At 30.9% G+C, this 21,021-nt stretch overlaps 2 protein-coding genes across 5 annotated transcripts; one reads left to right on the top strand and one right to left on the bottom strand.

Annotated features, from left to right (window-relative positions):
- Positions 1-1,569, top strand: LOC148622445 (ribitol 5-phosphate transferase FKRP-like). Its single transcript, XM_088572347.1, has one exon. It carries the CDS (start codon positions 56-58, stop codon positions 1,550-1,552), a length of 1,497 nt encoding a protein of 498 aa, XP_088428473.1. The 5' UTR covers positions 1-55; the 3' UTR covers positions 1,553-1,569.
- A 1,310-nt stretch (positions 1,570-2,879) lies between these two features.
- LOC148622444 (dynein intermediate chain 2, ciliary-like) lies at positions 2,880-21,011 on the bottom strand. Of its 4 annotated transcripts, none has more exons than XM_088572344.1 (21): positions 20,870-21,011; positions 16,922-16,969; positions 14,905-14,961; positions 14,641-14,688; positions 14,245-14,325; positions 13,776-13,902; positions 12,373-12,458; positions 12,115-12,249; positions 11,738-11,839; positions 11,362-11,424; positions 10,488-10,571; positions 9,934-10,018; positions 9,511-9,672; positions 8,912-9,153; positions 8,111-8,200; positions 7,706-7,793; positions 7,046-7,319; positions 6,663-6,762; positions 6,354-6,487; positions 5,866-5,917; positions 2,880-3,270 (listed from the first exon to the last, which is right to left on the bottom strand). In XM_088572344.1, exons 1-21 carry the CDS (start codon positions 20,900-20,902, stop codon positions 3,154-3,156), a joined length of 2,208 nt encoding a protein of 735 aa, XP_088428470.1. In that variant the 5' UTR covers positions 20,903-21,011; the 3' UTR covers positions 2,880-3,153. The 4 variants fall into 4 exon arrangements, with proteins under 4 accessions (XP_088428470.1, XP_088428469.1, XP_088428472.1 ...); XM_088572343.1 differs by lacking the exon at positions 16,922-16,969 and adding an exon at positions 16,802-16,852; XM_088572346.1 differs by lacking the exon at positions 11,362-11,424.
- Positions 21,012-21,021: the final 10 nt, after the last annotated feature.

The raw sequence follows: 21,021 nt of genomic DNA, 5'->3' as shown, positions 1-21,021 counted from the left end.
AACTACCGATACCCGAGGAACCCGAAAAGATGTAAACAATAAATACACGAAAAACATGACGTTGCTTTGTAGGCTCTACCACTACAGAAATCGAAAAAAGCACTTTCTATTGCTGACTGCACTTGTTTTCAACATTGTACTATTTATTTACTTTGCCTTCATTCAAAGCGGATTGCCAATTGAGGATTTACATTGGAATAGTAATGACAATTTTCGGGTGACATTAATCATGAACGAATTTGAAAACTTTGAAAACGACCTTCAAGGAGATTTATTGCACTTCAAGTCGATATTTGGACGTTCTTTACAGCTATTTATTGTCACTGAAAAGTTGCCGTATCCCCCGCTTAAAATAAAACTAAGTGATAACCTTAAATTATTTAATCTTGACTTCGACCTCAATCGTCCTGCTGGTTCAGAAATGGTACAAGAGAAAATAAATACAGAATTTGTTTTATTTGTACCAGGTGGTGCAAGGATAAGAAATGTGTCGAATTTGTATTCTGCAGTAGAAGAACTAAAGACAAACAAACTTGTTAGGGCGGTTGCAATTCAAACAGGTACGAACAAACTGACCTGTCCAGGCTTCCGGCTTGAGCTGAAACGATGGACTGTTAAGTTTGAAGATTTTTCTGGAACAGCAGGCCATTGTGATTTTATTGATGGCAATCAAGCAATTCTTTTAAGAACAAGTGATTTGAGACGGCTAGCAAGTCCATTCACAAGACCAACTCATTATTCAATTTACTTCCAACTGGCACTGAAAAGATGGAAAAGTTATGTTTTTCACAAACCTGTTTTCTCTCTACAAGACAGACAGTTTGACACAATGAATCTATATAGACACAAACAATTAGAAAAATCAAGATTGCATAAAACTTACAAAAAGTTTGGAATTCACCAAATAGTCTTCAACAGAAACAATCATGAACTTTTTGGATGCAATAAAGACACGGAGAGGTGTTTTGCTTCAGTAATTAATGATGTTCCTGATTATATTTATTCTAATAAATGGACACCTCCTTGTTGCTTGAAAGCTATTAAAGAAACAGCTATTCATGTCTTTAATACTCTAGAGAAGAACTCTGTAAGGTTTTGGCTTGAAGGGGGAAGTTTATTGGGAGCAGCCAGACATCAAGACATTATTCCTTGGGATTATGATGTTGATATTGGAATATATGATGAAGACATTCCAAAGTGCAAGGAAATCCTCAAAGCAAAAGAGCAGCAATATTTAGATGAAGAGGGATTCCTTTGGGAGAAAGCAGTTGAAGGAGACTTCTTTCGTGTTCATTATAGTGATTTAAATAGAAATCATGTTGATATTTTTCCATTTTATTCCAAAAATGGAGTAATGACCAAAAATACTTGGTTTAAGACTCATCCTCAGGATACTGAATTTCCTGAGCATTATCTCAAACCATTGACTAATATCTCTTTTATTGGAAGAAACGTGTCGGCACCAAACAGTGTGAAGGAATTTCTTGAATTCAAGTTTGGAAAAGGTGTCATTGAAAATCCCAGATATCCAAATGCACGAAATGTCTTCTAATAAATTGGTAATTACTAGTATCTGTTTTTACTCTGGAATGAGATATAGGTAAATGGTACAATCAATTTCAGTCTTCTACATGATTACAGTTCAAATTTACTATAAAGGGAGAAAGTATTTAGAAAGCAAAATCCTGTAAAGATACAGATACACATGTACAAGCAGCACTTAATCTTATACCTGGTTGTAATAACATGTATTCTTAACTCTTTTTACTACTGTAAAAAAGAACGGATATGTTGAAATGCAACAAACATACATGTACTGGTCAGCGAATAAACTAAATGATTGAATATAAAAAAAATTCCCTCAACAAGCATAAACATACCTTTAAGTAAGCTCTGAAAGGCCCAAACAACAAAAGTAATAATAAAATCCATGGTAACAGAATGATGACACTTCTTTGAAATAAAACTAATAAAAGGCGTTGTGGAGTACAGCAAGCTGCATGATACGACTGCAGTGGTCAAACCCTGAACAGTTGGGGCAAGTGGACACAATATTAGTTTTTGACACACTTAAGCATAGGAACTAACAATTTCAAAAGAAACACAACTGATTTGGACATTGTACTGCACAAAATTTTAAATTCAGTTAAAAGTTTTCAAAATCCGACCAACTTTCTTTCAACTCAATTGCCTCAGAAAGATGGCAAAAAAAAAAACATGGAACTCTCTGCAATGAACTTGTGATCTTGTGCTTCCTGTATGCTTTTATTTGATATAAATCTAACATAGCCAGCTAAGTACACATAAATAAACCTAATGTGTTTGGAGGGCTGATTTGGCTGGATGCATGATAAATTAGAATTTAGCAACTACTTTTTAATGGGTCTATAATTTTTCAAACATACATTTACTTGGAGTTCATATGCCTTTATAATGTACATGTAACACTACTGATGATTTTTTCCACATGTATATTGAGTGTGGGAATAATTTAAAGTAAGTCTTGATAACTATGATTGTCTCCAAGTTAAGAGTGATTGACTGATATACTGTAGTTAATGTCCTTCAACAGATATTTCAGCATAAGAACATTTTAACATATTGAACAGAACCTGTTTTGTACCAGTCTGACAAGGTGAGTCAGATATTTAATGTGCTAGTTAGCACACAGACACAACAGACTGCAGGACATTATGTCAACCCATTTGGACACATTAAAATAAGTCAAAGGTTTGTCTTAGGAAGTAATAAGTCATATGATTCTAAATGCTGGTTAAGTTAAACTGATATTTTATTATTGAGCTGGGCAGCTGTATTGTACAGTACTTCATCATATGGATATACAATTTTGTGTAATGATAATAAATGTACACAGCAAGTAGATTATCAGGTTTAATTAATTTCCACAATTTAGTACAAGTATAAGAACATAATGTGTAAACATATTGTAAATTCAAAAACCTTAAAAAATGCATCAATAAAATATTCATTTATAAATAATCTCAAACAGTCCCAAACAGCTCATTCATTCACCTTTCAAAACAAATGTCAAAATAACAGTAAATAGATAACTTGGGATTGTATAAAATAAGTCTGCTTTGGACGGATGTCAATATTTTTCCAGATCATTTCATGTTGAAGGTCATAGTTTTTCTATTTTTTGCCAGAATCTACAGCTGGTTCTCGTACCATTGACAGAAGTTTTTCTAATTTGGCAATCTCATTTTGTTCCCTCTGGGCTGGGTCTATTGGTGGTGCTCCCTTCTTTTCCTGAAAAAAAAAATATATATACAATTACTACCCTTGTTGATATGCAACATAACAGGTGCGTGAATAGTAAGGTTGACTAGATTTATGAAGTGAGATCATTCTGAGCATCTTTTGAAAATCATGTAGATTATCATGTTGTACATTGATTATGACAGACATATTTTAAGATCCATACAGATTTTTTTGTGAACTAACAAATCTCACAACTAAATTTATTATAATAGTATTATTGTGACACTAATTTTAATGAGACTTGGATAAATGGTACCAGTACTTTATATTTAGGACTAACAAATGAACAGATTTCAAAAAACAAAAAACAAATAACATATTTTTTTAATTAGGAAAAATATGTATTTTCAATGAGCAAGAAGTATTTGATGTGATGTTAAAACCTAATTGTTAAACAATATAAAAAAAAAATGACATATTATTACATTACTATCGATAATATTTTTCTATTGCTAAAAGTTTTCTATAGAAATCTAATGGGATTCTTAACTTTGATGACCCCTGATTTTCTATCTAAAATATGAAAGAATGTCACATAAGTGTCCTCTTTACAAATTTTTGGAAATACTAAAGACCTGTATTTTAGTTTGCAAATTTCCTATATAATCTAAAAGTGCACTAAGGTATGAATATTGCCTAAAATATCAACTTTGTTGTAATAGAATAAAAATTGTTCATAACAGTAAAATACCTACATGTAAATAAAAGGAAAAATGTTTTGTGGCATTAGTTCATTTTTATGTCGTCAAAATGGTGCCACATTTATACGTGATTTCAAAAAATACTACTGAAAATGGTAAATTTTGTTGTTTTTCTTAATATATTTACATCCAGAAAACTATGTCCACTTTATATTTTCACATATGACAGACTATGTAATAATGAATGTGTTGACTAAATATCTTTTTTCCTGGTAGTGGACACCATTTCCTTGCCAAAAAAAATCCCAAAATGTACAAAGTCTGACTATTAATTTTGCCCTTTTAATGGAAGAATTACCAGAAGTCTTTATGTTTTCTCATTTGTGATAAAATCATGTCACTAAATTTGCATTTAATTCTTTCAACACTTTTTATTTATTTTTATTGGTATTTTAGGTCAATGAGAGCCCTTAATTCCCCTTCCCTTTTGGGACATTAAGGCCCAGCAATATTTCAAAATCAAGTTCAAAGACATATTATTTATTTTTCAAATTCTATAGTAACTTCATTAAACTTCTATGACACATTAAACAAATAATTGGACAAAAAATTAAGATATGACCTATCTTCAATGCCAGAAAAAGATTGTTTACTCGTAAAATGAGGGAATGCACTGTGACTTGTGCCAGCGATGTTCTAGCTAGGATTTGAAAATAAAGGGGTGCAGGGAAGAGGACACTTTATAGTGTAGCATCTTTTTTTTTCAACCAAAAAGGGACATTTACCTTAGTCTTTTTAAAGATGTATGTTTGCCCCCGAGTCGGAAATATCTTCCTTTATTGTTTTCTTCTTTTTCTTTTCTTGAATGTTTGTATTCTTATTGCATACTTGGCAACTTTTGAAAATGTGTGAATGGACAAGTGTCCAATCATATTTTGCAAACTGAGTAAGTTTTACTGTATTAATGTATGCATGACACCTTTGTTGTATAAAAACTAGTTGCCCAAGTGCATTATTAAAACATATGCATGTTATTTAATAAATAGAATTAACTTAGCCCTTTTTGTGATGCTTTCATCTAAACCTGAATGAAATACTGAAGTCTAAAGTTCTACCCCCATAAAAATTTGAGATCACATTCTGCAGTTTATCTGAATGCTGTATTGATGATTATTAATTTTTTTTCTCTTGGGGACACAATTTTATCAAATATAATGTGTATTCTGTACAAATTTGTAAACTGGGGCAAGTGATTCTTATTATTTATCACATACTATGAGGTGAAATGTTGCATGAAATTTAACAAATATTCAATACAGCTGCAATTCAATTTCAAAAACTTAATTATTGCAAACACAACTTTTAGTAAATGTACTGTACTGTTGAATAATTAGAAAATTTTTGAAATATTGAAATTATAAGGGAGGTAACTGACATTTTAAATAAACAAACGTGCAGCATGCAAATGTTTACACACTTGGTTCTACAAAACTTAGCCCTGTTAAATTGACAGTATTTGTGAAATTAATAGTGCAGTAGATATTAATTATTAATAAATGATATGCTGTTCATAAAATGGTGATAAACAGGATCCATTTTCTACTTGTCAATCATCATCCGATAACCCTGATCAGCTGATTGTTCACTGATAATTACCTAGGGATTAATTACGACAGGATGTAGTTAATGAAGGTGAAACTTCTAAATCGGCTTGGGGTAATTAACAAGAGAGTAATCAAAAAGGGACATTCAGATAAGTGTAATAGGGCAATAATTATGGGGGTACTTAAAAGGGCCAAAGGGCCGCAGGTGTGATATGGGGCAGGATGCAGCAACCCTCCATATTGCCCTAGCTAGAACACTGGCCAGGTTATCCAGGTATGCATAGAAAAAGAATTCCTGATATTTAGGATCATACATATTAATTTTAGCTGATTCTTACCTTAGGCATTTTTCTCAAGTTAGGTGACAATTTTAGACTGGTAATATTTCCCCTGGAAAAATTCAATAGAGATCATTATACAGACTACATACATGGTTCTATGATGTCAAAAACTCAAGTACAAACAATCAAATAAAATATCTTCACTTTAAATCTGGTGCACCTGGTCCATGCTCCCAGTTTTTAGTGGAGTCTGAATGGCTCATTTACTTTCGTTGATTTACATGTATTATTTTGGTTATTTTATGTTCTTTGTTGTGTCTGTTTTCCATGTACTGATCTTTGCCCCTGTATTACATTCTTTTGATTTCTGCTATAATCTTGGTTCCCTTGATTACTATTTCAATTGAAAACAAATAATGTCTGTTTAATAAATGATTGAGCATGTTATTTAAACAAAATGAAGACCAGATATAAATTTTTGCCTTTATAATTCTACTAACACACTATGACTATTTTGGTCAAAATTTATCCTAAATTTATCTTACCTATCATCTCCAACGATCACCATTGGATAAACTGGATTAAATTCTATATGTGTAAGTTTTGTCTTCTTTTTCTGTGCTACCATTTGTTCACATAAAGGTTCATATTTATTGACATGTAAATCATACACAAATACCTGAAAAAGAGGAAAAAGTTTCACCACAAATAACATTAAAAGAAAAATAATATGAGGCAATATGTGTTGTGCACACAAGGTCAATATTTTTTTCAAAATTGTCCTTAAAAGTGTGAGTTATCTCCCATTCAACATCAGGCTGATAATTTAGATACAATAGTTCTTTCCAACTTACTTTGCCATCAGCAGTTACAGCAGCAAAAACAGTAGAGGAATAAGGTGCCCAGGCCACATCTCCAACAGAGTTATTCAAATCAAATGTGAACAAGGGTTTCCTGGAAAAAAATGGGGTTTTAGTCGAAAATCCAATAAGTCGATGAGGACAGAAGTTTTGTATTGATTTTTTAATGAAATAAAACTAGACCTTTTTAAATCTAAATTATAAGAACATAAAAATGACACTTCATTTCACAAGGACAGAAAACAAAAAAAAAGCAAATTAGCAAGAAATATTACACCAGAAGGAATGTTTTTGCAACAAATTTTCCATGTATTCTTATAAATAGAAAAGAATCATTTGCATAAAAAAAAATTATGATCAGACCAAATCTCACATACTTTGAGTTAGCATCATTTGTTAGATCTGCTTTATCTATATTTGTTTTACTGCTCATTTCCCAGATTTTAACAGTCCAGTCAGCACTGCATGTTACGTAAATATTAGGATGATAAGGATTCCATCGCACTTTGTATACAGCCATGTTATGAGCATCTACTGAGTCCAGGAACTGGCTTGTATAGGCTTTAGAACACATGTGAATTTTGCCTTCTTCTGTGCCAACCAAAAATAAATAGTCCATCTTTCTATGGAAGTCAAAAGCAGTTCCACATCCTGCAAACACGATAAAAATATAGGAAAGATATTGGTATTAGAACTTTTGTAAATTCTTATATTTTTAATACTGCTTAGAACTACAGCACAAGGCAGGAAAGCTAGATTTATATTGAAATCAAGACTACAACAGCTTCAGAATAAACTCATCATATTTAAATAGAAGGATTCTTTTTTCCCATAATGTATAATTTAAGAATGTGTAGTATAAGATCAATCCAATGCTGTCAGGAAAGCAAACTGAAAGTCACAGTGTTTAGTACAATTTATTAAATATCAGTGAACTTAATAAAAAAAAATGCAATATAAGTTAGACCACTTCCTTTGATCTGACATACTTTGAAATAAAAATTTAATGAACACAATAAAGAAACATAACAACCTACCAACTGTGTTGACCTTTGTACCATCAGGACCCTCTGCTGATGTCTCAGGTAATGTCAAACGTATCACATCTTGGTAAGTTAACTCATTCTTAAAAACAAAACAGCAATAAGTTTTAATAATGGTTAAAAGGAAAAACATATCTCTAAGTTGCATTCTGATAACATTTCATATTCTGAAATCGTTTTGTTGTTACAATGCAGTCACTTCAAAAATTTGTTTTGATTAACATAGTAAGAAAACCTGGAATAAATCATTATAGTATTTCAGTTATTCTCCATTCCTATACTTCAAAAATTTGTTTTGATTAACATAGTAAGAAAACCTGGAATAAATCATTATAGTATTTCAGTTACTGTCCATTCCTATTCTTTTGATACAAAATTTACAGAGAAATGGATATGCACCTTTATTATAGTCCAATGAACAATTCTTCCATCTGATGATACTGAATAAAAGTTGTGGTTGTTTTCCAAGTCGTCTGCTTGCCAGCGCACCTACAAGGAACAAAACGATAACCATTAAAACAAAAAATGTCAATAGCACACTGATCTCCTTATTGAATCTTTTAAATTAGAATTAGGAAAATTGCAATCATTTTAAAATTCTTTTTGTGGAGTATTAGTAGAAATTTCTAAGTTTCATGATTATGCAATGAAGTGACCTTCAACACAAAATTAAAGGCACAGTAAAGATTGGAGACATATCAAGTGACAATGTTTTGCTCACAAAAATATGAGAAGCATGAAATGGTGGAATGTCAAATCTATTGAGGAGCATGAAACAGGGTGGAATGTCAAATCTATTGAGGAACATGAAAACAGGGTGGAATGTCAAATCTATTGAGGAGCATGAAAACAGGCTGGAATGTCAAATCTATTGAGGAGCTTGAAAACAGGGTACAATATCAAATCTGTTGTGGAGCATGAAAACAAGGTGGATGTTAAATCTATTAAGGAGTATCAAAACAGGGTGGAATGACAAATCTATTGAACAGATTTCTTAAAATTCTAGTGAGAATTTAATAGAAGTCAGCTTAATCATTGGAAAAGAATAATAAGACAATAAATTCTGCCATCTTCTCAAAACATTTGTTTCAAACATTTATTTTGCTGAATATTGCTCTTGAAAAATATGATTTTGCCTAGTTTTTGATGAAAACCAAACACATTTATCATATCTTTTTTGTTCATAATCTTGGAACTTACCTGCCAAACAGGATCTGTATGTTTACCATTCTGTGCAGTACATCGATGGACAGGTTCTCTCTTATTAACATGGTATATTCCAACACTACCATCATAAAACCCTACTGCTATCAAGTATGGGTGTTCAGGGTGCAAATCTAAACACATGACACCACTATCTGTTTCATAGACATATTCTGGGAAAGAAGGGTTCTTCATGCTGTTAAATAGGATCATTCCACTTCCCTGTTTCATGAAATCATCTGAAATAATTTTGACAAGTTTTAATTGAATCATGTCAAAAAGATATATTATGCCATTAAAGACAATAAAACTAACTTTGTACCAAAGCAAATATCAATTTCATAAAATATATCACATAAAAATGATTTAAAAATGTAGTTTTAACTGTATCTTAAATAATTTTAAGACAACAGTTATCCAGTGGACAAAAATGAAGTTATCTCCCTTCCTGAATTTTTTTTTTAACTTCATTTTACTTTGTTGTGTTTGTCTGTTTTCCATGTCTGGTCTTTGTCCCTAAATAAAATTCTTTTGATTTCCACTAGAATCCCTTGATTACTCTTTCTACATTAAAGTTAAACTGGAAAGGAACTTACAAGAGCCAAAAGATACAGCAAACAAGTCCTTGTATTTTGGGTTCCAGCAAAGTGAGGTGACAGCCAATTTTTTAGCCTTTTCGTAGGTGAAACGCCACAATGGTAAAAGAGTACCATCATTTTCTCTGTATTCATCAGAAGGATCTTCCCAATATTTAAAATCTGTAAAAAACAAGTAACAGATATGACTAAATGATCAAATTTACTTATACATGCATATCGTTTAATCTGTATTCATTACTAATGGGCAGTTATTGAAGTTAAATTATGAATGTTTCAAAAATATATTATTCAAAGAGATTTCAAACTTCAAATGATGATTTGAGTAAAATTAAACGTGGGTACTTTTTTCAAAAATGTCTTCTTTTTGCTAAGGGAAATACAAAAATGAACAAAATAAAAACAACTCAATTTATAAAATACCTTGTGCAATGTCATCAAACGTATTTTGATTGACCATTCTTTCCACAATTTTAGATGCTTTGGACAATCTAGAAATGTCTTCTCCCTGTAAAACAAAACAGTTTAAAATCAATAACTGTCAAATAGAATTTACATTTTTAATTCAAGATACTTTTATGAACATTGCATTTTAAGTTGGAGCAGAATTAGTAAACAGGAGTATGATTAAAACAAAAAGTATTCCTTAGCTTAAAGAAAAAACATCTACCATTAATCTTACGCTTATAAATATTTGTAGTGATTGCCTCTCAAATGCTATTTTTGCCTATATATTGATAATGACAGTAAGTACTACTTATAGGGCACAGAAAACTAGTCACAAAATTATTATATAATAATTTTGTGACTAGTTTTCTGTGCCCTATAAGTTGTACTTACTGTCAAATTCAAAATACAATTTCAAATTGAATGCTTACATCTTTTTTCTACTTACTTGAGAATTAAATTTATGGCTATAACATAACAAAATACAATTAAAATTAAACTGAAGATTAACAATTATTTGATTTTAATACCTGGGTTTCTGTAATTGTTAGTTTCTTCCTTGTTTTCTCTTCTTCTCTCCTCCCAGGAATAACTTTCTTTTCTTTACTCTTTTCCTTAAATGAATACAAAAAGTCATAAATTAAATATACAGAAAAAAGTCATAACCTAGTGTTCTCTGAAAAAAAAAAGGTATTAAAACATTGTGTTATGGAAGTACTAGTATATATAGAGAAAAATTTTTAAAAAATCATTGAGAAAAATATTGTGTTTGTAAAGCCAATATGTTTCCATTATAAATCTTCAAAGTTGTACACAAAAAAGGGGAAGAAAGCAGAAATCATAACAAAGAATTTACAGGGAGTAGAAATGAAATTATTGTGCTAATTCTCTACTTGAAATACTTTGTACTTTGAAATCATTTTTACTCGCTTAACACAGCTATAGAAGTATGTTCCTACATATCAAATAAAACAAAAGATTCTAACAAGTACATCAAAACATCAATTTAGTTCTAGGACTATATGAAATACTAAATTAAGATCTATCCATTCTTGGCTATTCAAAAACAAAAACACTAAAACCAATAAGATCATGCACATATCAAACTAGTGCTAGATTACCTAGTATCATCCATACCTAATTGTGAACTTGTACAATCTATCTTATACTATCAATTGACATGCAGTTAAAATGTTAATTTTTATTTTAAGAATATGCTAGTTAGTATTAATTTGTCACTGTCCTGCATGCAATACAAAATTATTTCCTATATAACTGTACTTCATATGCACATAACTAGATGTATTAGGCTGAAGGCCAGTGTCTATAAGGCTTTGGGATGCTACATTTACTTAAATATATATATGTCATCTATTTTATTTGCAAATCAAATTATCAAGTTACTTGTGCAAATTGTTGGAAAGCAGTGAGGGGCTTATACTCCTGCTTAGCTCTTATGGTTTCCATCTAAAACACACATTTTATTATGAAGTATAACTGCATGATGATATACTGAGGAAAAAAACTGTTTTGTATAAGGAGACTGAGTTTTTTGGCAATCAAATCACAAGTCTAGAACTATTTATCTACCTACAAACAATGTATCATAAAAGTAAAAAAAAAAAAGAAAACAATTTTGTTGAAAGAACTAATGTTCAGAGTTTTGTTTTTTTTTTCAGACAAGTCAGAGAAAGTTAAATTTTCTATTGGACACACCTGAAAGAGATGTGATAATCAGGAAATTAACATTGCTGCAACTGTAGAAATTCTAGAAATTTACCTGCTTTTCAAAGTCTTCCTGGTAAGCATCAAATATTTCCCATTGTGTGACATTACCAGAGAAGGTTGCTCTTGGAGGTGGCTCAGTTGCTGTTCCTCTTTCCTATTTACGATTAAAGGAAAGTGCTTTATTCATGATCAAGAAGAGTGTAAATTAAAAAATCAAAGTAAAAAGATTTACTAACAGCCTTATATTTTAAGTCAATTAAGCTACACATGTACAAGTGAAAAAAACATAATTATGACTGATATCAAAAGTATAACAACTAAGATCTTGAAGTTCAACAACATAAATATTGTCTTATACAAATGCAGAATTATGATGTTATTGCTATGTTCGTATACAAATAATAGTTTTATTATACTGTTATAGTTTACCCTGTATGGATTGTTGTATGTCTGAGAAGCTCTCTCGCTGAAATTGAACTGGTTGGTCAATTTTTTTCCTGCTTTATTATCTTCTTCTGCTGGGGCTGGTGTTGCAGCTCCTTCTTTAGCTTCCCCTTCACCTGCCTACCATTGTCAATAATAAAAAAATATATGTTGATGTTCATGCGAAGTTATTTGGACATTTTCAGTAATAGTACAGTAGCTTTATTTATGAAGTTTATTCCTAAATCATTGCCAATATTTTACCTCATCTTTTGCTTGTTCTTCTCCCTCTGCAGCACCAGCAGCAGGAGTCTCCCCTCCTTCACTACCAGCATGTTCACTTGGCACAGCTGTAAAATAAATTTATTGATTAAAATAGGAACTAACTAAAATGTTATACCATGTATGCATTTGTTTTTCATTTTTCCCAAATTAAATCTTCATCCTTCACAAGACCAAAATTTTAACATGCCAAAAAAGGTACTATCTGTAGATACAGAAAAAAGTGGAAACAAGAATGTGTCAAAGAGACAACACCACTACCCAACTGTGGGAAAAAAAGCAGCTAAAGGCAATCTATCAGTCTTCAATGAATTGTGATGTTTCTTCATATATAAATGTATTCAGCTAAAAGGTTACAGCCCATGTCGGTCATTTTATCTGACTTCAGACTTGAAGTTGGATGTTTGTGCTGGTCTTTTGCAAGCTCAGATTGAGAATAAAGTTTAAAAAACTTATTTTTTGTAGTCATTTAAAGATAAATATTGGAATTGTGTCATTTCATCACATACTAGTCTGCTACAAAACATCTGAAGGTGCCAAAAAATAAACAAGGTTGGTTTTGACCACAAGTCCAAGGAGCATAGGACATTCTAACAAGTAATCAAAACATTGTAACTCTCTGACTTTTTCTTCATATAAAAAAACAGTGAAGAAGTTCCGAGTATTAAACATGGTGGTAAATAATAGAAAATCGTGAATATATTGTTTCAAATGGTGTGTTAACTTCTGTATTAAAAGCATTCAGTTGAAAAATAATTACAAACTCTGACTAATTCATAACACTGGACAGACAGTTTCAGCACCACATGCTTTTGTTACCAATGAAAGATCAGTGGGAAAATGATGAGGATTGTATAATTTTTAAATTTCAAGTAATAAATGTATGGAAATTCTCTGAGTCACTTCAATTCATTCGTAGATCCAGTGAGGCTTGGTGAAGGCATGTGTACCGTAATATAATTATGCAATAAACTAATCAGTTAGAGGTAAATCAGGACTACGTACACCTATCAATTAATTTCCAATATTTCCAATAAACAATTGGGAAACAGGTAGATAGGAAGTTTAGACACTAATAAAACCATCCAGACTATAATGGTTGACAATTTTTTTTGGTCAGAGATTGGAAAATGGTCATCAGTCATTAGCAAAATTTGTCATCAATGACTGGCATTTTTTACTGTTTCCGGAGCCTTGTCACATATGTACATAGATGTCCTGGCTTCATAAGTCTAAGGAAACATAAGAAATCACCAGGCATATCATTTATGTTAGTTTTTTGGTGCTGGTTGCATGTAAATGCTTTTTTGTAAATCAAACTATACTTTCATATATGAAAAGGGAAAAATTAAGAAATTTTAAGGCATCTTATATCCTCCACTTACATTCAGGAATACCAAGTCTAGCCCTTTGTCTTTTAGCTTCATCAGATTCCTTGTGGATCATGTTACCATCAAGAGCAAAGTGTATAGCCAGCTGGTCAACACTTGAAGTCTGTTTATATTGCCTCTCCTATTTTACAATGCATAAGTTTTTTTTATCATTCACCTAATTAAATGAATTGTTCTGAGCATGAACATGTGTGCATTTTTATTGCAAAGAAAACCAAAATGTTGTCAATGACTAAATATATACTTTAGCCAGAAGACACAGGAACAATGCTGTTAAGATAATATACATCTAGTTGTCCAAGAAGAAGATAAAAAATCAGAGAAATAAAGTTATCTTTCTTGGGCATTTCAATGGCAATGAATAACTACAAAATCTTAGAATACATGAAGTAAAGTAAATGATAATTTGTCAAACATTTAAAACAAATATTAAAATACTTGTAGAAAACTATGAAAAATGTACCTTAAAGCTATATCTAACAATATTCTGTGGAGCATGGGGGTTGTTGGCCGTCAAAATTCTTGTAAATTCCTCTTTAAGTTGCTGAAAAATCATTAAAATCTCACTACTGTAGTATTAACGAAAAAATATAATAAATTATATGCATAAAATAAACAATTATCTCCCTTTAATTTACTACTACAAATATTATTATCGATCTATTCCTTGAAAAAGATTTTTATTGTTGTTTTCTTAATGGAGCAATGCTGATGTTTCAACCAAGTCATACAGTTATTTTAATTTTTCAGTCTCTTGAAAGTGTAAGTACAGGCTCATTAAATAAAATGCTAGGATTGTTCAAGATACAAAATACCAAAAGACTTCCATCATTTCAACTGAAACATAAATTTAACTTACTTGTTCATTGAGATCTAGCTGGTCATCTGGCTTTACTAGATTCTTATGCTACAATGTTAAATGACAATATAAATAAATACAATTGTTTCCACATATCACTATAAAATTTTTATTTGGACAAATGTACAGTCTGAATCTTTAAAAAACTGTAAGAAAAATATTGGGAGTTGAAATATTCTTTAAATTTTTATCGTTCATAAAATATGATTTCATCAGAAGAGTCTATAGAGTTAATTACAATACCAGTAATTATGATTTGATTACCTGCATCCAGTCATCAGCTTCAGTTCCGTCTCCAATATCTGTCATGTCATCTCCATCCTAAACCACACAGAAATAATTATTATGTATACAACAACACAGATAAAGTAAAAACTTCTCATTTTTGTATCACAGATAGATATTTTCAAGTCTATTTAAATAATTAATGATCTGAATGGTTACAATTTAAGCCAATTTCTCGTTATTAATATTATATACTCTGCACTATATATTACTGAAGTTTTTTTCCATTTACTATACGTGCAGATGCCAAAGATTAATATTGCAATAGTTTTACATCATAATACATTACACATAGTCTGTTAACCAACACTTTTAAACAAGTTTAATAAGTAAAATAACAACATATTTATATGTATTATACAATAGTTCGTATGATATCTCTTTCATTACAAGATAATACTTCATAACTAGCCTAAGCAAATATTCTCCATATGTCAATAAAGCACTGTGTTTTTCATTCCTATACTTTAATTTTTTGTAAAAATGCACTACTGGTTCTATACAATTCATTACAGAAAAAAAATAATGAGCTTTTCCATGTCTGTAAGCACTGTGCTTTTTTCTTTTGAGGAGAATATTGAGCCTTTACTTTATTATCTTAACTGTAAAGAGCACTTAATTTCATTGCACCAACACCCAAACAAACCAACATCAAACTTTAACAGCTGTACACCCATAATTTGTGCAAATCAAGATAGATTTGATTCAGAATATAGCATATTTTTTTCCTTATTTGTTGAAATGAATTAACTTGAGCTAAATATGTGATTTTTTTTTGGAGCAAATCAAAAATAGGATAATTAATTTGCAAGAGTGAATTACCAAAATATGATCATGAGTGCTGAAGAACGCCAAATTGCTTGGACGAGTAAAATCCAAGAGTGTTCTCAGTACGAGTGATCATATTTTGGTTTTACACAATAATTAACAAATAGATTATCATTTTTATCATGTAGATTTTCTCTATAATAAATTCTAATATTTTCAAATAAATGTTTAAAATTTGTGAAAGGAGGATTGACATTACAAATCATCAGTAAAATCAAGTTAATATAACATATACATTTCAGTGGGAGAAGGTCACACAGTGAAATAACAGAATTTAACTCAAATGTGATTCATCACAATTTATTACACAGGGAACATTCATTACTTGTAATTCACTGATATATAATAATCATACATAATAATGCATTAACTTAAACAAATCTATCTTCCAAAATACAATATATTCACGACTAGAACACTAAGAATAACAACAAACAATAGATAAATCAATTCACAAGAAATATTCCATATATTCCCACCTCAGTGAATACAATGACAACACTTTATGAGTACTTAAGCTAGAAACAATGTTTTATTTTTACATGTCAATTCAAAGAGAAAGGTATCCATTTTGAGGGTGAAAATTTTGCAGAAGTCCTAGAGGATCAAAGAGGTGCACCCTGTGAACGGCTCTCAAGATTTGAGAAGCTACACAGGTATTAGATTCCACAAAGATTTGAATGAGAAATTGAATTTTTTTTCTTTACTTAATTAATATTATCATACTTAATAGCTGAGTAATTGATTTTTCCAGAACACTGAATTAATGTATTCATATAATTATCAATATTTGTCAAATAATCAAACAAATGAATGATTCTAGTTTTCAATGCAAGTGGATGCATACATCACTAATGTAAGTCATATACAGGAAATATCTTATTTTGGCCAAGCAATTTTTTTTCTTTATCAACATCAATATAAAACATTTCCTATTTACTTCATAGTTAGTTAGACTGAATTATAAAACATCATACATCTAGCTCAATCACTCATATATGTGTGCATCAACAATGACTATATTTACAAAACACCAAACAAATTTTACCTTTTTATGCAGAATACCTGCCCCTTTTGTTGACTTGGCCTTTGCAGCAGCCTACAGAATTCAAATTTATCAATTTAATGATGTAGATAATTATTAACATAAATTAACTGCTCAACTCACCTTAATTCTTGTGCGTCTACGAGCCATGATATCACTCAACCCACCAGCCTGTATAGAAAATGGATTTGTAAACAAATAAACATGATATGCCTTCATAGTTGATTTTTTTATTAGACATGTAGTTTGAATTAATTAGATAATGGAGTAGTGACTTTAAACTTTCTTTATCTTTTGCTTGACCTTTGAATAATATGGACTAGATCATGACACATTCATTAGTTCTTGTTATGTGGCGAAATGCATCCTATCATGATTTAACAAAAATGCTATCACAGCTAAAATAAATTTAAGATTTCTAAATATTTAAAATAAATTTCAGATTAGCTACACATTTTTAGGCACATAAACAAAAACTGGAAAGAGACAAGTAGTTGTCAAAATTATAAATTAAGAAAGATGTTATACAGTACATATCAATATGTAATTCATGCTTATTTACAAAATGTTTGTAAGAATCAGATGCATATCTGTTCCACTAAGGTGCCTAATTTCACAAGCAGGTCTGATCATATTATGACATCAATTTTAAAAACATCTTACATGAACCAGGTCACTATCTGTTTCACAAACGTGAATTTGATCACACAAACATGTCAGATTAACAAGTACATTGTATCAAATTTTTTGTTCGTTTTATAAATACTTTGGAGCTTATAGAGAAGGTATTTCCTTGACAGTATGTAACCAGTACAATGCATGGTTCATATTCACCATTTTTTAACTACCTCATTTTGTTTTTGGTATTGCATTGTCGTCGTCTTCAGTTAACTTTCCTTTATTTACGATAGCACAAGTAAAACTTATCCAATATTTTAGAAATTTCAACATACATTTCTACGACATTACACAGATGTTGTCCCAACACCTTTTGAAAATAAGGGATAAAATGGGAAAGTAGTTGTTATCATTAAAAAAATCCAAACCAGTTGTTGTATCTATAACAAATTGTAAATATCTATGCTTAAGTGTGTCAGCAATTGCTCCAAGTAAACAGAGTTCAATGCACTGCAGTCATATCAAATTGTGCCTGGGGAAACTCTTTATTCATTCCTGAGATATGTTCTAAGGTTGTAAATGTCCAAGCATCTGAGTTGTATTCCAATCTTTTTTTTATCACAACATTTACACATTGAATTCAACAATTGATTGCTTGATTTTTTTATATGTTCAATTGTTTCTTGGTTGGTTCATGCCCTTAGAACTCATATCAGGATTACTTGTTAGCTGAAATATTTTGCTCTCTCTCATTTTATTAAATTTTACGCTGTAATGCAGAAACAACTAATGGACCATTATGTAGTCTTTCAGGATAACCCTATATTCGAGAAGCTAATAACACTGACGGAATGTTTCAACATCCGCACAGCATCACTAAACTTTTGTGCCATCATCTGGAACACTATACTCCACCACCTGTCTGAAAATTTGACATTGTTTATTTTTCACGATAATGAAGTCAACGTTTCTGGTTAGGTGACACATTATTGGACACGTTTGTGAAATCGTACATGCTTATGGAACCGGGCACGTTTGTGAGTCCTACATATATGTACATGTATAAAGGTTTAAAACAAGCTTATCTACATGTACTATAAATATGCTATTAAAATAAAACTAACATAAAAAATAGTGGGGTAAGAGAAAGGAAGAAGGTGATTAATAATCAGATTATTTACATTAAAAAAGTCATAAACAAAAACTTAAGTAATACAATTTAGCATGCAAGTAAAATCAATATTGTGCTTATAGTTTAAAATGAGCAAATGAAAAGTAATACTCATGCAAATGATATACTTGTACATTGTATATGAAAGCAAATAACACATTCATCATCATTTTAATCAGTGTGCAAAATACAGATTGAAGGCATATAATGTATATCATTTAAGCAAAATCACATGCAGAAAAGGGAGCTATCAACTGAGTATAGATTATTGTTTCCTGCTGCCTGAGTATTTTTTCCATCAAAAATTTAACATACATGTATGTTTAATAGACCAATAAATTTCCCAACTGAAAGTTTAACATGTAAGTACACGTAAGTACACGTAATGTACTGTCAGGAAGCAGTAAACAAGAGGAACATTTAAACAATGTTCTCTAATTTATTTTCATCTATAAATACATAGCAGAAAGGATAAAAGAGTAATGGTGAGTTGAGTGGAACAGCTGAAGCATTCTTTATATATATAACATGCAAGATCTACACCAGTAAATCAGTCAATACACTTTCTTTATCTAAGGCAAAAACAAATATGTCTGTTTCCTGCTACCTTACCTACATTTTTGTGCCTACATTAAAGATTTTATGGCTATTTTGGCTCAAGCACTGTTAAGGTCTAGATTGCTTCCCCATTAACTCAATGTAAAACATGTTTGAAAATTAAAATAAATTCTTTATTTACCCTATTTTTTTCTTGCTGGCACCAGGAAACAAGACTATTATTTCTTTTGACCAAACAGTGCAATAAATTCTGAACTTTCTCATAGCAATTAAGTTTTTTCATGTTTTCATTTATAGTGCACACCTATTTCTCAGACAAATCTGTGCCAATTATATGCTCTACCAGAACCATACATCCTTTACAAATTACAACTTTTCTGTATGTTGATACCATAAGGCCATAATAAAACAAAATCCTAGATTCTCATCCATCTTTCTGGAAAAAAAATTGGGCATGGAGACAAATTTTATTTTTTATTTTTCCTACAGTAACTGTCACTTTGCCAAAAAACAAGCATCATCTTTGTGTGCTTGGTGACAGATTTTACCAGTACAAATTTATTGAAAAAGCTCTATCAAAATACATGCTACACCCATACTAGTGTTTATAAATGTGGAACCATTTTTCAAAGAAATAACAGCCAAACACTATGATTTACAAATGGGAAGTTACCAATTGACTACTATTATAAATCAGGTCTGGACAAGACACAAAATATTTCTGTAAATTTGAGTAGGGTATTATTTTTCTAAACATATTAGGAAAATAAAAAATAATTGAGGCGGGCGTGAAAAATCAGGTCAGACAGGGATGAGAATCTAGGATTAATTTTTATGGCCTAATCTACATATACACAAAAATTTCATTCTTATTGAAGTTTTCACCATTTTACACGATGAACCCTGATTTGTTGATATTTTGAACCATTAACAAGTGAAATCATGCAAGATGAGAGTGAGGGTGGAGCTTCTTACCTTTGAAGTGGAGCGGTAGCACTAAGCACACGTAATTTTCCAACAAGAATGATTAAAAATTCTATCAGATTTGGATCTTAAAAAAAACATATCTGCTCCGCTCCATTCTAAAGTAACAAGCCCAGACCACACTCTCGTATCACACAATTTCTTAAGTAAATAGTTCGAGATGTCAACTAAACACAGTATCTTTCATTGAAGACCCAGTGGTGACCTGTACAAGTAGGCAATCATACCACATGTCCTATTTTTATACATGTATCCTTATGTTTGAATGTAAAATGGTCAACACTTCAATAATCAAATTGTTTTTTGTAAAAAATATTGTATTACCATACAGAATTGAAAGAAGCAGGTGTGCAATGTATGATTTCTACTTGAACGTCATAAGGAAGTTTAAAGTGCAGAATTAAGTCTGTGGTACCACTAATTCTCCAACTTCTTGTATGGCACACCATTCTGACACCCAACCCAACATATCAATATCCAAATAAAAATGAGCAGGGTTGTTGGGTCAGTGGAAACTAATTGAATTACATAAAACTACAGAAATGTATTTATCAATGTTTGAAAATTGAAAATAAAACAAAAACAAAAGAATACACTGATCAGTAAATAGTTGAGCAAGTAGTTAAGCAATGAGTGTCAGCAATACAGAAAAAAACAGGTCATAAAATATTTGAAGTGGAAAATAAGTTGAAAAGTTTTTCATATTTCGCGACACAACGAATATTATCGTGATGGCAAACCTGTTTTCCCTTCGCCATTGGTTTAGGTGGCATGTTGATTTTTGTCTACGCCAGTAAACTGTTAGATAAACGTTTACACTGCCACAAATAGACGTGCAACAGGAGCAATGGCGTTGCTGTTGCTAAGGCAGTTGCGCCGGCGTACGAGATTC

The sequence above is a fragment of the Perna viridis genome, chromosome 3 (genome assembly GCF_037379345.1).
Source record: "Perna viridis isolate PV_CMFRI_1.1 ecotype Kerala chromosome 3, ASM3737934v1, whole genome shotgun sequence".
Lineage (NCBI taxonomy): Eukaryota > Metazoa > Mollusca > Bivalvia > Mytilida > Mytilidae > Perna > Perna viridis.
This window is presented reverse-complemented; position numbering and strand designations above follow the sequence as displayed.